This window comes from Oncorhynchus gorbuscha, linkage group LG25, assembly GCF_021184085.1.
Source record: "Oncorhynchus gorbuscha isolate QuinsamMale2020 ecotype Even-year linkage group LG25, OgorEven_v1.0, whole genome shotgun sequence".
Lineage (NCBI taxonomy): Eukaryota > Metazoa > Chordata > Actinopteri > Salmoniformes > Salmonidae > Oncorhynchus > Oncorhynchus gorbuscha.
The window spans coordinates 820,730-836,918 of NC_060197.1; the positions used below are offsets into that span (position 1 = coordinate 820,730).

Below are 16,189 nucleotides of genomic sequence, written 5' to 3' on the forward strand. Positions count from 1 at the left end.
GAGCTGACAGCGGTACAGCCTAGACCAGAGTTGGGAGCTAAGAGCTGACAGCGGTACAGCCTAGACCAGACCAGAGTTAGGAGCTGACAGCGGTACAGCCTAGCCCAGACCAGAGTTAGGAGCTGACAGCGGTACAGCCTAGCCCAGACCAGAGTTAGGAGCTGACAGCGGTACAGCCTAGCCCAGACCAGAGTTAGGAGCTGACAGCGGTACAGCCTAGTCCAGACCAGACCAGAGTTAGGAGCAAATAGCTGACAGTGGTACAGCCTAGACCAGACCAGTGTTAGGAGCTGACAGCGGTACAGCCTAGCCCAGACCAGAGTTAGGAGCTAAGAGCTGACAGCAGTACAGCCTAGACCAGACCAGTGTTAGGAGCTAAGAGCTGACAGCGGTACAGCCTAGTCCAGACCAGACCAGAGTTAGGAGCAAATAGCTGGCAGCGCTACAGGCTAGACCAGACCAGAGTTAGGAGCAAATAGCTGGCAGCGCTACAGGCTAGACCAGACTAGAGTTAGGAGCTGACAGCGGTACAGCCTTCCAATGAGTGGTGGTTCCCCCAACCAGGTGCCACTCTGTCCACATTATTCACATTCTACCTTTACGCCCAGCAGCTGTTCTCCACCAAATGATGCTGGAACACCACTCAGTCACACTCCTTCCTACTATCATGCTGTTATTCAATCTCTCTCTTGTTTTGTTGCGAAGTCTATCTTACTCCCTCTTGTTCCTTATGCTCTGTGGTTCGGTCTGTGTGTTCTAGTTTTTCTCATTCTCTCTCCTTATGTCTCACTCTCACCTCTCGCTAGCTCTCTCTTTCTCAAATGTTCCCCTCATTCGGTGAAAACCTAGGGGTTTTTAAAGGTCCCAATGCCCCAGAACTGTCCGCCACTGTGGAGTGCCTTAACTTGTGACGGCACACATTGTTTTTAGGAGCAGTCAATGGGGAGCCTCGTATCACTGGTGCGCCAGGCCATTAGCATTTGCCAGTATTGATGTCAATAAGAGGACATTCTCTATCGATCTGTCCTAAAGGGTATGCAGGGGGCTCTAACCAGGCCTTAATGTGAAGCAGCGAACTAGGGCCATCTTAGAAACAGCTCTCCACTCCTGAGCTATGTTCATTCGGCACCAAATGGAATAAAAACGGATTGAAAAAGGCCAATGCGAAATGCACATTTTTTTGTGTTCAGTTGCGAAATGTTTGAAAATGTTTTCCATTGTGTGCTCAAATGAACACGACCCTGCTTAATGCGGACTGAAGATGGCTGGATAAAGCTCCGTGCACATAAGCCCTGTTCCCATGTGATCCTCTGTAGAGGGTGGCTCTTTGTTTCCCCCCGCCTACCGCTGGCCTGTCTTTTGAGGACACGGTCATCCTAGAGGGGGCAGTAGTTTGTCATGGTCATGATTTTATCCTCACATCTGTCGGCCGTCCTTGTTTCACCGGGTCTATATTCTTTAGTCGTGCTGAACAACGTCTTGTTCTTCTTCAGCTGGTCTGTTAACAGCTGTGGTGACACTCCACACAAACTGCAGAGGCCACGGCTGTAGAAAGCAACAACAAACTCAAGCAGGGAGAAAAGCAGACACTGCAAGTTTGATTTGTTTTCTTAACTCCCCACCACCGCGCCGGATGATGCAATATTTAGAGGTCCTCAGATGAGCTTTACCGCGAAGGCATTCATTGTTGAATTTGAATGGAACTGAAGATTGGAAGGTCAGATCACCTGTCTGCTCAGCTGTAGCACAGTTTGTTCTGAGGGATGTATTTTGGAGGGAGCAGGACCCAATCCGGCTTGCTCTTGGTCTTAGTGCTCTGGTTTCACTAGTAACCAGAAAGTCAACGCTGGTTACCTTATGTGGCAATGAATCGCTCTTCTCTTGGCAATAAACCCACTTACACGCTTCTCCTCCTAAATACAAGTACAGGTGAACCCTCCCAATGCGGCACTGCAAATTGGGTGAAAATCCGCATTAGCCTCACTCGACGAGGCCTCAATGGGAGTGTAGAGCGCAGGAGAAAAGTCACAGATGCTGCCTCTTTGTCTCTTCTGGGCTTTCAAATGACAGAAACTGTAATTTGGTGGAGAGGGCCCCCTCTCCGACTGCCAGGAGGGGGAGAGAAAGATTGAGAGAGGGAGAGAGTGCTGTGCGATGCGACTCTGAAACGCTCTTCCACAGGCAGAGTGGGCATTAGGGAGGCTCTGCCATCATTTGTTTGTTATGGCGGCCTCGCTCCACGCACAGCGGCTGCCGACACTTTCTCCCAACTGGTGCCCAAAAGAGGAGTAAATTGCTCCCCATAAAGCCATTTTATCTCTCCCTCTGCATCTCCAGTACCTCCTTTGTCTGTGTTGGGGTAGGTTGTCTGTTATCATTCAGCTCGTGTGTGTGTGTGTGTGTGTGTGTGTGTGTGTGTGTGTGTGTGTGTGTGTGTGTGTGTGTGTGTGTGTGTGTGTGTGTGTGTGTGTGTGTGTGTGTGTGTGTGTGTGTGTGTGTGTGTGTGTGTGTGTGTGTAATCAGCAGTGTTGTTCCCGTTCCCAACAGGAAGTTCTTTAACACAAGCCGCCGTCCCCCCCCAGAGGATGAAGCCTGTCCAAACCTCATGCATATTTAACAGGCCAAACTATCAGGTAGAGTTAGCACTGTGTGCCTCAGCCCGGTGTCATCATTCAGACTGCCCGTGCTCACACACATTCACACACACCGTATGCACACATCAGAAGCGGCAGCGTTACAACTGCTAATATAAGCTAGTTCAGACACCAGAGCCTATATAGCAGATCTGATAAAGACGCCGGGAACAACATGTACTAAATGGAAATGAGAGTCTTCTGAGACCTCCCAGAATAAGTGTTGTTTTTAGGTTAGTTACCCATTTCCCTGGGTGTGCTCCTTTCTAGATGCTGCTGTGTGCATCTCATACATTTGAATATTGAGCTGATTACAGCTGGTGAAATGTTGCCTCTTTCTGCGCTTCTCCTGTTCTTGGTTTTCTGTTCCCCGTTATCTCTCTTTGGGTGTCCTGAATTAGAGTTTCTGCATCGTTTGGAAAATGCTTAACAGTGATTTTGTGTTTAATTTCTTCATTTGGGAAGGGAATTGGAATTATCCCAGCTTTTTAGTAACCATTTAGCAGTGATTCTTTCATCTGTTCTCTGGTCTTCTGTTTCATTCTGGATGGGATGATCTCCGTTGTTGATGGTAATGATTTGGTCATGTAGGATTCCGCGTGGCCTTCGGTCGAGTGCAGAGGACAACATGATCCAGTGTTTTCATTGCTTTTTGTTTTCTTTCCGCCAGTACGCCTCATTCACCACACCACAGCCAAACGGCATTTTAATCAACCCCAACTAAAATCATTTTCTCTTCTCTAAAGCCTAATCGCTTTCTCCGTTCCACGCGGGGCATTTACAATGTAATTACATATGATTTACCAACAGCTGCAGCCATAATGGCGCATAAACAAATTACAGAACAGAGTGAGAGAAAAGAGAGGGAAGGAGGAGAAAATAGATCTGGAACAGTCTTCACTTTATGTGGATCAGTGCTTTTGCTCACTAGCAAATACACAAAGTGAGGCCTGTCACACTGGAGACCCATTAGCCTCTTACACTGAGACTGCAAATTCATAGATTTGTCTCTTTTTTTCCTGGTATTTCTCCTGGCCTGATTATTTTTTTCAAACCAACGTCTCCTGAATTGGGAACTGGGACTCTCCTTACTACATACGTCTCCTGGTATTTCTCCTGGCCTGATTTGGGAACTGGGACTCTCCTTACTACATACGTCTCCTGGTATTTCTCCTGGCCTGATTTGGGAACTGGGACTCTCCTTACTACATACGGACTCTCCTTACTACATACGTCTCCTGGTATTTCTCCTGGCCTGATTTGGGAACTGGGACTCTCCTTACTACATTTCTCCTGGCCTGATTTGGGAACTGGGACTCTCCTGGTATTTCTCCTGGCCTGATTTGGGAACTGGGACTCTCCTTACTACATACGTCTCCTGGTATTTCTCCTGGCCTGATTTGGGAACTGGGACTCTCCTTACTACATACGTCTCCTGGTATTTCTCCTGGCCTGATTTGGGAACTGGGACTCTCCTTACTACATACGTCTCCTGGTATTTCTCCTGGCCTGATTTGGGAACTGGGACTCTCCTTACTACATACGTCTCCTGGTATTTCTCCTGGCCTGATTTGGGAACTGGGACTCTCCTTACTACATACGTCTCCTGGTATTTCTCCTGGCCTGATTTGGGAACTGGGACTCTCCTTACTACATCTCCTTACTACATCTCCTGGTATTTCTCCTGGCCTGATTTGGGAACTGGGACTCTCCTTACTACATACGTCTCCTGGTATTTCTCCTGGCCTGATTTGGATTTGCCAGAGATGCATGTTGCAGATCTCTCTGGGTTGCTGAAGGCAGGAAACCAACTGTAGGCGTCGGTTCACTGGACACTCACAGGGTTTATCTTTAGATTTCTCTGCAGTGTATGTAAACAGACAGAGGGAGATGTAGGCTGGTTTATGTTTTTTACACATCGGTTGGGTTGGAATGATGTTCTTTCAAGCTGAAAAAAGGAACACTTTGCCTGTTTGTTTACCTGTGTGTGTGGGGAGGGGGGGTGCATCTATGCTTGCCAGAGTGCTAATGAATGTGTCTTCATTCCTCTCTCTCTCTGTGTGTCTATGCTTGCTAGAGAGTGCTAGTGTATTTGTATTCGTTCCTCTCTCACTCTCTGTGTGTGTGTGTGTGTGTGTGTGTGTGTGTGTGTGTGTGTGTGTGTGTGTGTGTGTGTGTGTGTGTGTGTGTGTGTGTGTGTGTGTGTGTGTGTGTGTGTGTGTGTGTGTGTGTGTGTGTGTGTGTGTGTGTGTGTGTGTGTGTGTGTGTGTGTGAGAGGGCTTTCCCATTCCCTTGTGTGTGCATTACCGCCCAAGCCTACACCTGGAAGGGAATCTGCATGCATAGATGTGTGTAATAAAGCAGTGCCCTCCACTACAGGTCACCCTGGGCCAAGATGCCTGCACAGCAAATGACCAGCCATAAACTGACTGGCAGTAGGTAGGGAGATTCTAATGCTGCAGAAGCCCAGCTCTAAATCTAATACCAAGTGTCATCGTTCTCTCTCACCTGGCCCTGTGGTGTGTGTGTGTGTGTTATATAATGGATAGCAAAACCACAGAAATATGTAGTAGTTAAGAGGCTTAAGTTCACCACTAAATCAGGATGGCACTTGAAATGAAGAAGGATTGACCTGTGTGTGGGGGGGGTGTTTGCTATGCTATGTATGTGTGCACTAAGTCTTCTCTGTGAACAGCCTATAACCATCACCAAGAAACATAACCTCATTGGTCAATATCAACATGACTGCAGGTTCACTGTAACAGACACGGTCCCTGTTCCTTCTCCCTAACCAACGTCTTTATCATCCACATCCACCTTCAGAGTGAGAGACATTAGATGTACAGTGTCTGACTCAATCTCACCCGACTGTAATTAGAGGGAATCTAAGGCTTCTACCAAGTAGTTCAATTACACTGGGAAATCAGTGATCCATAGAGATGACTGCTTCCCGAATGTTACCCTATTCCCTAAATAGTGCACTACTTTTAACCAGGGACCATAGGGCACTACATAAGGAATTTGGTGCCATTTGGGATGCTGTCGGCCGTGTACTGATCTACTGTTCCTTATATAACCTCAGCCATATGTCCTAATGGATGGCTTTAAACCCCACTGGTATTATATGAGGACACTGGCCTGGAGGATGGATCTCATAGGAGAACATGTAAGGTAGGGTTAACATTAGTGTTTCATGAGCACACCGGCCACTCTTGGGTTTGTGTGCTTGCCCTGATTTTCATAGGATAGGATGTAGCATAGCCTACAGTGCCTTCGGAAAGTATTCAGACCCCTTCCATTTTCCACGTTACGTTACAGCCTTATTCTAAAATGGATTGAATTCATTTGTTTCCTCATCAATCTACATAATACCCCATAGTGACCAAGCAAAAACAGGTTTAGACATTTTTGCAAATGTGTTAAATCTATTTTTAAAAACACACATTTGAAGTCGGAAGCTTACATACACCTTAGCCAAATACATTTAAACTCACAATTCCTGACATTTAATCCTAGTAAAAATTCCCTGTCTTAGGTCAGTTAGGATCATCGCTTTATTTAAAAAATGTGAAATGTCAGAAAAATAGTCACGAGAATTATTTATTTATTTCAGCTTTTATTTCTTTCATCACATTCCCAGTGGGTCTGAAGTATACATACACTCAATCAGTATTTGGTGTTATTGCTTTTAAATTGTTTAACTTGGGTCAAACGCTTCCCACAATAAATTTTGGCTCATTCCTCCTGACAGAGGTGGTGTAACTGAGTCAGGTTTGTAGGCCTCCTTGCTCGCATACGCCTTTTCAGGTCTGCCCACAAATTTGCTATGTGATTGAGGTCAGGGCTTTGTGATGGCCACTCCAGTACCTTTACTTTGTTGTCTTTAAGCCATTTTGCCACAACTTTGGAAGTATGCTTGGGGTCATTGTCCATTTGGAAGACCCATTTGTGACCAAGCTTTAACTTCCTGACTGATGTCTTGAGATGTTGCTTCAATATATCCACATCATTTTCCTTCCTGGTGATGCCATCTATTTTGTGAAGTGCACCAGTCCCTCCTGCAGCAAATCACTCCCACAACATGATGCTGCCATCCCCGTGCTTCACGGTTGGGATGGTGTTCTTCGGCTTGCAAGCCTCCCCCATTTTCCTCCAAACATAACAATTGTCATTATGGCCAAAAAGTTAGATTTTTGTTTCATCTGACCAGAGGACATTTCTCCAAAAAGAGCCATCTTTGTCCCCATGTACAGTTGCAACCCGTAGTCTGGCTTTTTATGGCAGTTTTGGTGCAGTGACTTCTTCCTTGCTGAGTGGCCTTTCAGGTTGTATCTAATTTTACTGTGGATATAAATATTTTTGTACCTGTTTCCTACAGCATCTTCTCAAGGTCATTTTCTCTTGTTCTGGAATTGATTTCCCCTTTTCGCACCAAAGTACGTTCAACCTTTCGGAGCCGTCCCATGGTGTTTATACTTGCATACTATTGTTTGTACAGATGAACCTGGTACCTTCAGGCGTTTGGAAATTTCTCCCAAGGATGAACCAGGCTTGTGGAGGTCTACAATTTTTTCTTCTGAGGTCTTGGCTGATTTCTTTTGATTTTCTCATGATGTCAAGCAAAGAGGCACTGAGTTTGAAGGTAGGTCTTGAAATACATCCACAGGTACACCTCCAATTGACTAAAACAATGTCAATTAGCCTATCAAAATCTTCTAAAGCCATGGCATAATTTTCTGGAATTTTCCAAACTGTTTAAAGGCACAGTCAACTTAGTGTATGTACACTTCTGACCCACTGGAATTATGATACAGTGAATTATGAGTGAAATAATCTGTCTGTAAACAATTGTTGGAAAAATTACTTGTCATGCACAAAGTAGATGTCCTAACCGACTTGCCAAAACTATAAGACATTTGTGGAGTGGTTGAAAAACAAGTTTTAATGACTCCAACCTATGTGTATGTAAACTTCTGACTTCAACTGTACCTTATTTACATAAGTATTCAGACCCTTTGCTATGAGACTCGAAATTGAGTTCCTGTGCATCATGTTTCCATTGATCATCATTAAGATGTTTTTACAACTTGGTTGGAGTCCACCTGTGGTAAATTCAATTGATTGGACATGATTTGTAAAGGCACACACCTGTCTATATAAGGTCCCACAGTTGACAGTGCATGTCAGAGCAAAAACCAAGCCATGAGGTGGAAGAGATTGACCGTAGAGCTCCGAGACAGGATTGTGTTGAGGCACAGATCTGGGTACCAAAAAATGTCTGCAACGTACAAGGTCACCAAGAACACAGACTCCATTATTCTAAATGGAAGAATTTTGGAACCTCCAAGACATTGTCCAGGTGGCCAGCTCTATGAAAACTGAGCAATCAGGGCAGAAGGGCCTGGTCAGGGAGGTGACCAAGAACCCAATGGTCAATCTGACAGAGCTCCAGAGTTCCTCTGTGGAGATGGGAGAACCTTCCAGAAGGACAACCATCTCTGCAGCACTCCACCAATCAGGCCTTTATGGTAGAGTGTTCAGATGGAAGCAACTTCTCAGTAAAAGGCACATGACAGCACGCTTGGAGTTTACCAAAAGGCAACTAAAGACTCTCAGGCCATGAGAAACAAGATTCTCTGGTCTGATGAAACCAAGATTGAACTCTTTGACCTGAATGCCAAGCATCACGTCTGGTGGAAACTTGGCACTATCCCTATGGTGAAACATGGTTTTGGCAGTGTTAAGCCTTGGGGCTGTTTTTCAGCGGCAGGGACTGGGAGACTAGTCAGGAACAAGGCAAAGAGGAAGGGAGCAAAGTACAGAGAGATCCTTGATGAAAACCTGCTCCAGAGCACTCAGGACCTCAGACTGGGGCAGAGGTTCATCTTCCAACAGGACAATGACCCTAAGCACACAGTCAAGACAATGCAGGAGTGGTTTTGAGACAAATCTCTGAATGTCCTTGAGTGACCCAGCCAGAGTCTGGACCTGAACCCGATCGAACATCTCTGGAGAGACGTGAAAATAGCTGTGATGCCTGCTCCCCATCCAACCTGACAGAGCTTGAGAATATATGCAGAGAAGAATGGTAGAAACTCCCCAAGTACAGCTGTGCCAAGCTTGTAACATCATACCCAATAAGACTATGCCGTAATCTCTGCCAAAAGTGCTTCATCAAAGTCCTGAGTAAATAAATCATTAGAATAAGGTTGTAACGTAACAAAACGTGGAAAAGGTCAGGGTCTGGGTGCTTTTCCAAGGCACTATGTGTAAGTGATGGCTGATGTTGCATACTACAGAGATCACAGTTATCACGTTTGGGGTGTGTGCGCGCATGTGCACTCCAACATGTTTTTTGTGTTAGTCTACGAGTGTGTACTCAGTCTCATTGTGTGTTTTGGCTGTGTGTACATTGTGGTTCTTGAACGGTACAAAGTGTGTTATCATCACAGTATTTCAGGCCTTAATTCTTATGGCATAGAGTACATACAGCGATTTCATCATGTGTTGTGTACCCTACCTCCTTCCTGTACCTTCCCCTCCACAGTAATGCCAGGTCTCTGCTACATCATGGTCTCTGTACCTTCCCCTCCACATCAGGTCTCTGCTACATCATGTTCCCTAACTCCTTCCTGTACCCTCCACAGTAATGCCAGGTCTCCTTCCTGTGTTGTGTACCCTACCTTCCTGTACCTCCACAGTAATGCCAGGTCTCTGCTACATCATGTGTTGTACCCTACCTCCTTCCTGTACCTTCCCTCCACAGTAATGCCAGGTCTCTTACATCATGTGTTCTGTACCCTACCTCCTTCCTCCCTCCACAGTAATGCCAGGTCTCTGCTACATCATGTGTTGTGTACCCTACCTCCTTCCTGTACCTTCCCCTCCACAGTAATGCCAGGTCTCTGCTACATCATGTGTTGTGTACCCTACTACTCCTTCCTGTACCTTCCCCTCCACAGTAATGCCAGGTCTTCCCCTCCACAGTAATGCTACATCATGTGTTGTGTACCCTACCTCCTTCCTGTACCTTCCCCTCCACAGTAATGCCAGGTCTCTGCTACATCATGTGTTGTGTACCCTGTACCTTCCCTCCACAGTAATGCCAGGTCCTTCCATGTGTTCTGTACCTTCCTTCCTGTACCTTCCCTCCACAGTAATGCCAGGTCTCTGCTACATCATGTGTTGTGTGTACCCTCCACCTCCTTCCTGTACCTTCCCCTCCACAGTAATGCCAGGTCTCTGCTACATCATGTGTTCTGTACCTTCCCCTCCACAGTAATGCCAGGTCTCTTCATCATGTGTTCTGTACCTTCCCCTCCCTTCCCCTCCACAGTAATGCCAGGTCTCTGCTACATCATGTGTTGTGTACCCTACCTCCTTCCTGTACCTTCCCCTCCACAGTAATGCCAGGTCTCTTCCATGTGTTGTGTACCCCTTTCCCCTTCCACAGTAATGCCAGGTCTCTGCTACATCATGTGTTGTGTACCTTCCCCTCCACAGTAATGCTCCTTCCTGTACCTTCCCCTCCACAGTAATGCCAGGTCTCTGCTACATCATGTGTTGTCCTTCCTGTACCTTCCCCTCCACAGTAATGCCAGGTCTCTGCTACATCATGTGTTGTGTACCCTACCTCCTTCCTGTACCTACCAGGCCGCTGGTATTAATTAGGTTAAATGAAGTGTTTCCATTAACGCTTTATATAGTGATTGGAGAGGACTCCCTCTTAGCTTATTTATTATTTAATCAAATCTCTCCGTGCCCAAAGTGGAGCACGCCGCGTGACCCAGGCAAAGACGCACACGCACACCATTACCACTCCTGGCTGGGGAAGGAGGAAGTCTCTCGCTCTCAAACTTTTTTAATTAGATGAATAAATCTTCAGCCGGCAGCCGGAGCGCTGACAGGCAGGCCACGGCGCTGCACAGCTGCAACTACACCACTGACGTGGTGCGCTACTACGGTGACACGGCCGTCACGAGCTGTACCTCTGGGAAAGGTTGGAGGGGTGGGTTTGTTTATCTGAACTGTACCTCTGGGTTAGACAGGCGGGTTGTGGAGGTAGGGGTTGTTTATCTGAGCTGTACCTCTGGGATAGATGTGAGGGTTGGGGGGTAGGGTTGTTGATCTGAGCTGTACCTCTGGAATAGATGGGAGGGTTGGGGGGTAGGGTTGTTGATCTGAGCTGTACCTCTGGGATAGATGGGGGTAGGGTTGTTGATCTGAGCTGTACCTCTGGGATAGATGGGAGGGTAGGGTTGTTGATCTGAGCTGTACCTCTGGGATAGATGGGGGGGTAGGGTTGTTGATCTGAGCTGTACCTCTGGATAGATGGGGGTATTGGGGCGGTAGGGTTGTTGATCTGAGCTGTACCTCTGGGATAGATGGGAGGGTTGGGTAGGGTTGTTGATCTGAGCTGTACCTCTGGGATAGATGGGCGGGTAGGGTTGTTGACCTGAGCTGTACCTCTGGGATAGATGGGAGGGTTGGGGGGGTAGGGTTGTTGATCTGAGCTGTACCTCTGGGATAGATGGGAGGGTTGGGGGGGTAGGGTTGTTGATCTGAGCTGTACCTCTGGGATAGATGGGAGGGTTGGGGGGGTAGGGTTGTTGATCTGAGCTGTACCTCTGGGATAGATGGGAGGGTTGGCGGGTATCTGTGTTTCCTTAAATCTGCTGCTCCTACAAAACACTGAGGATGCCTCTCTCAAGCGTGTGTGTTGGTGTGTGTGTGTATGTGTCTGCGCTCCTCGCTCCCCTCAAACAGTATTTAGCCATCAGTGTGCCAGTGGATGGGCAGTGAGGAGTGTGAACGCCACGTTCCTCTCCCCAAACCCACAAACGTTTAATATTCCCTCGTTTTTTAAACAAACGCTCTGATGCAGGCCGGAATAACATCACAATAACAGCTCTGATCTGTTGAGGAGGGAGGGAGGAAGGGATGTGGCTTGTTCGTTCGTTTAATGTGGCTTTGCCTTTGAGGTGTTTCTTTGATCACAACACACATTAAGCCCCCACACACACCCCTCCCTCCAATACACACACACCTCCCTCCAATACACACACACACCTCCCTCCAATACACACACACACACCTCCCTCCAATACACACACGCACCTCCCTCCAATATACACACGCACCTCCCTCCAATATACACACACACCCCTCCCTCCAATACACACACACACCTCCCTCCAATACACACACACACCTCCCTCCAATACACCCACACACCTCCTTCCAATACACACACACACCTCCCCCGTTCAGTAGTGTTGGTAATGCAGTGGAGGAGCTCCTCCATGTCACAGTGCTGCTTTTCTCTGCCATCTTTGAAATAATTACATTTTTTCATAAATCGTTGAATGTTTCCATGACCCGCCCCCCCCCCCACACACACACACACACACACACACTTACTTGCTGTGCAGACAAAGGGGCATTATTTTTTTATTGAGTCAGTGTATAGCCCTGGTTGTTCCATTGCCCAAGGCCCAAAGGGAAATCAATGGGAATAGGTTGTCAACAAATCACCATGTAATTTCAACATCGGGCACTTTGCTAAACTAGCTGGAGTAAGCGATCTGCACTCTCTTCACACTCTCTCTCACACACGCACGCACACACATCCCATACTTCTTCACACACACTCTGAGCCATCAGCCGTGACAGCTAGCCATTTGTTACTGCTGAGCGCAAATCACTTGGCTAGTGATTGCAGTCTGAATCCACACAGCCTGACGCTCTTATCATCCTCTTCAAAACATGGATATTATCCACCGCCACATTGTCTGGCATCTCCACCTAATAGTTCTCCCATACAGGATAATGGGTTGGTGACTGGTAAACACACCACAGAGCGCAGTCTTTTTACTCATACTGTTTTGGTTATGACTGTCTCCACTGATGGTAAGGCTAGTAGAAATAGGATTATTTAGTATTTGTGACATGGTGCTAATGCAGTGATAATTACTACAGGAAACAGAGCTGACCAATTTCCCCATGGTGGTTACTGCGATCAGGCGTCCATTTTGGGGCAGAGCGCTGTATGGCTCAACAGTGATACATGAGACATGAGCCAAATACTAACGCCTTTGGCATCTAGTCAACGGGCCTGTTTGTAGACATTGAAAATATCTCCCTGCCACCTATCGCTTGTCCTTGGACAAATCACTGATTTAATGTGACGTTATTGGTCGAAGCATTGTAGTGGAAACATCACTTTCACCTATCCAATCATGGTAGATCAGAGATTACTGCAAGGAAGAGATGCGTGTTCCAAGTACTTTACATTTACTTACAAAGTAATCCAACCAGGCTCTATGCTAACAGGAATGGACTCAATGTATTCAAACAGAGACCAAACGTGAAGCATTCCATGCTCCTCCTCCTCCTCTTCCCTCTCTCTCCCCGCCCCTCAGGCACCCAGCTGGAGAACCTGATGGAGACCATGAGGGCAGAGATCGCCGCCCAGCCCCCAGTGGAGGGCTCGTACGCTGCCCGCAGAGGGGACTACTGCATAGCCAATTTCTCCGCCGATGGAGAGTGGTATGTGTTTTGTCTTTCTGTCACATGGTGCTGCAATGTCTCCATTTTAATGTGTAGTAAAATACCTGACCCTATGTTGAGGTCTTGTTGAAGAGAGAGCTATTGGTCCTACAATCCATCTCCTTTCCATATGACTAGTGCCCAATCAATCCCCTTTCTTCATGACTAGTGCCCAATCAATCCCCTTTCCTTATGACTAGTGCCCAATCAATCCCCTTTCTTCATGACTAGTGCCCAATCAATCCCCTCTCCTTATGACTAGTGCCCAATCCATCCCCTTTCCTTATGACTAGTGCCCAATCCATCCCCTTTCCTTATGACTAGTGCCCAATCAATCCCCTTTCTTCATGACTAGTGCCCAATCAATCCCCTTTCTTCATGACTAGTGCCCAATCCATCCCCTTTCCTTATGACTAGTGCCCAATCCATCCCCTTTCTATGACTAGTGCCCAATCCATCCCCTTTCTATATGACTAGTGCCCAATCAATCCCCTTTCCTTATGACTAGTGCCCAATCAATCCCCTTTCCTTATGACTAGTGCCCAATCAATCCCCTTTCTTCATGACTAGTGCCCAATCCATCCCCTTTCCTTATGACTAGTGCCCAATCCATCCCCTTTCCTTATGACTAGTGCCCAATCAATCCCCTTTCCTTATGACTAGTGCCCAATCAATCCCCTTTCCTTATGACTAGTGCCCAATCAATCCCCTTTCTTATGACTAGCGCCCAATCAATCCCCTTTCTTTATGACTAGTGCCCAATCAATCCCCTTTCTTTATGACTAGCGCCCAATCAATCCCCTTTCTTTATGACTAGTGCCCAATCAATCCCCTTTCTTTATGACTAGTGCCCAATCAATCCCCTTTCTTTATGACTAGTGCCCAATCAATCCCCTTTCTTATGACTAGTGCCCAATCAATCCCCTTTCTTTATGACTAGTGCCCAATCAATCCCCTTTCTTTATGACTCCTTCATGACTAGTGCCCAATCAATCCCCTCTCCTTATGACTAGTGCCCAATCAATCCCCTTTCCTTATGACTAGTGCCTAATCCATCCCCTTTCCTTATGACTAGTGCCCAATCCATCCCCTTTCCTTATGACTAGTGCCCAATCAATCCACTTTCTTCATGACTAGTGCCCAATTAATCCCCTCTCCTTATGACTAGTGCCCAATCCATCCCCTTTCCTTATGACTAGTGCCCAATCAATCCCCTTTCTTCATGACTAGTGCCCAATCAATCCCCTCTCCTTATTACTAGTGCCCAATCAATCCCCTCTCCTTATTACTAGTGCCCAATCCATCCCCTTTCCTTATGACTAGTGCCCAATCAATCCCCTTTCTTCATGACTAGTGCCCAATCAATCCCCTCTCCTTATGACTAGTGCCCAATCAATCCCCTTTCTTTATGACTAGTGCCCAATCCATCCCCTTTCCTTATGACTAGTGCCCAATCAATGCCCTTTCCTTATGACTAGTACCCAATCCATCCCCCTTCCTTATGACTAGTGCCCAATCCATCCCCTTTCCTTATGACTAGTGCCCAATCCATCCCCTTTCCTTATGACTAGTGCCCAATCCATCCCCTTTCTTTATGACTAGTGCCCAATCAATCCCCTTTCCTTATGACTAGTGCCCAATCCATCCCCTTTCCTTATGACTAGTGCCCAATCCATCCCCTTTCCTTATGACTAGTGCCCAATCAATCCCCTTTCCTTATGACTAGTGCCCAATCCATCCCCTTTCCTTATGACTAGTGCCCAATCCATCCCCTTTCTTTATGACTAGTGCCCAATCAATCCCCTTTCCTTATGACTAGTGCCCAATCCATCCCCTTTCCTTATGACTAGTGCCCAATCCATCCCCTTTCCTTATGACTAGTGCCCAATCAATCCCCTTTCTTCATGACTAGTGCCCAATCAATCCCCTTTCTTCATGACTAGTGCCCAATCAATCCCCTTTCTTATGACTAGTGCCCAATCAATCCCCTTTCTTTATGACTAGCGCCCAATCAATCCCCTTTCTTTATGACTAGTGCCCAATCAATCCCCTTTCTTTATGACTAGTGCCCAATCAATCCCCTTTCCTTATGACTAGTGCCCAATCAATCCCCAATCAATTTCCTTATGACTAGTGCCCAATCAATCCCCTTTCCTTATGACTAGTGCCCAATCCATCCCCTTTCCTTATGACTAGTGCCCAATCAATCCCCTTTCCTTATGACTAGTGCCCAATCCATCCCCTTTCCTTATGACTAGTGCCCAATCCATCCCCTTTCCTTATGACTAGTGCCCAATCCATCCCCTTTCCTTATGACTAGTGCCCAATCCATCCCCTTTCCTTATGACTAGTGCCCAATCCATCCCCTTTCCTTATGACTAGTGCCCAATCCATCCCCTTTCCTTATGACTAGTGCCCAATCCATCCCCTTTCCTTAATGACTAGTGCCCAATCCATCCCCTTTCTTTATGACTAGTGCCCAATCAATCCCCTTTCCTTATGACTAGTGCCCAATCCATCCCCTTTCCTTATGACTAGTGCCCAATCAATCCCCTTTCCTTATGACTAGTGCCCAATCCATCCCCTTTCCTTATGACTAGTGCCCAATCCATCCCCTTTCTTTATGACTAGTGCCCAATCAATCCCCTTTCCTTATGACTAGTGCCCAATCCATCCCCCTTCCTTATGACTAGTGCCCAATCCATCCCCTTTCCTTATGACTAGTGCCCAATCAATCCCCTTTCTTATGACTAGTGCCCAATCAATCCCCTTTCTTCATGACTAGTGCCCAATCAATCCCCTTTCTTCATGACTAGTGCCCAATCAATCCCCTTTCTTATGACTAGTGCCCAATCAATCCCCTTTCTTTATGACTAGCGCCCAATCAATCCCCTTTCTTTATGACTAGTGCCCAATCAATCCCCTTTCTTTATGACTAGTGCCCAATCAATCCCCTTTCCTTATGTCTAGTGCCCAATCAATCCCCTTTCTTCATGACTAGTGCCCAA

The 16,189-nt window shown here is 46.7% G+C and overlaps 1 protein-coding gene across 1 annotated transcript in view; it reads left to right on the top strand.

The window, feature by feature from the left end:
* The window catches only part of snd1 (staphylococcal nuclease and tudor domain containing 1), a 326,061-nt gene that overhangs the window by 255,022 nt on the left and 54,850 nt on the right, over positions 1-16,189 (top strand). Inside the window, exon 19 of the mRNA XM_046328833.1 lies at positions 13,055-13,181. Coding sequence (XP_046184789.1) covers positions 13,055-13,181 — 127 coding nt within the window. The remainder of the gene's footprint in view (positions 1-13,054; positions 13,182-16,189) is intronic.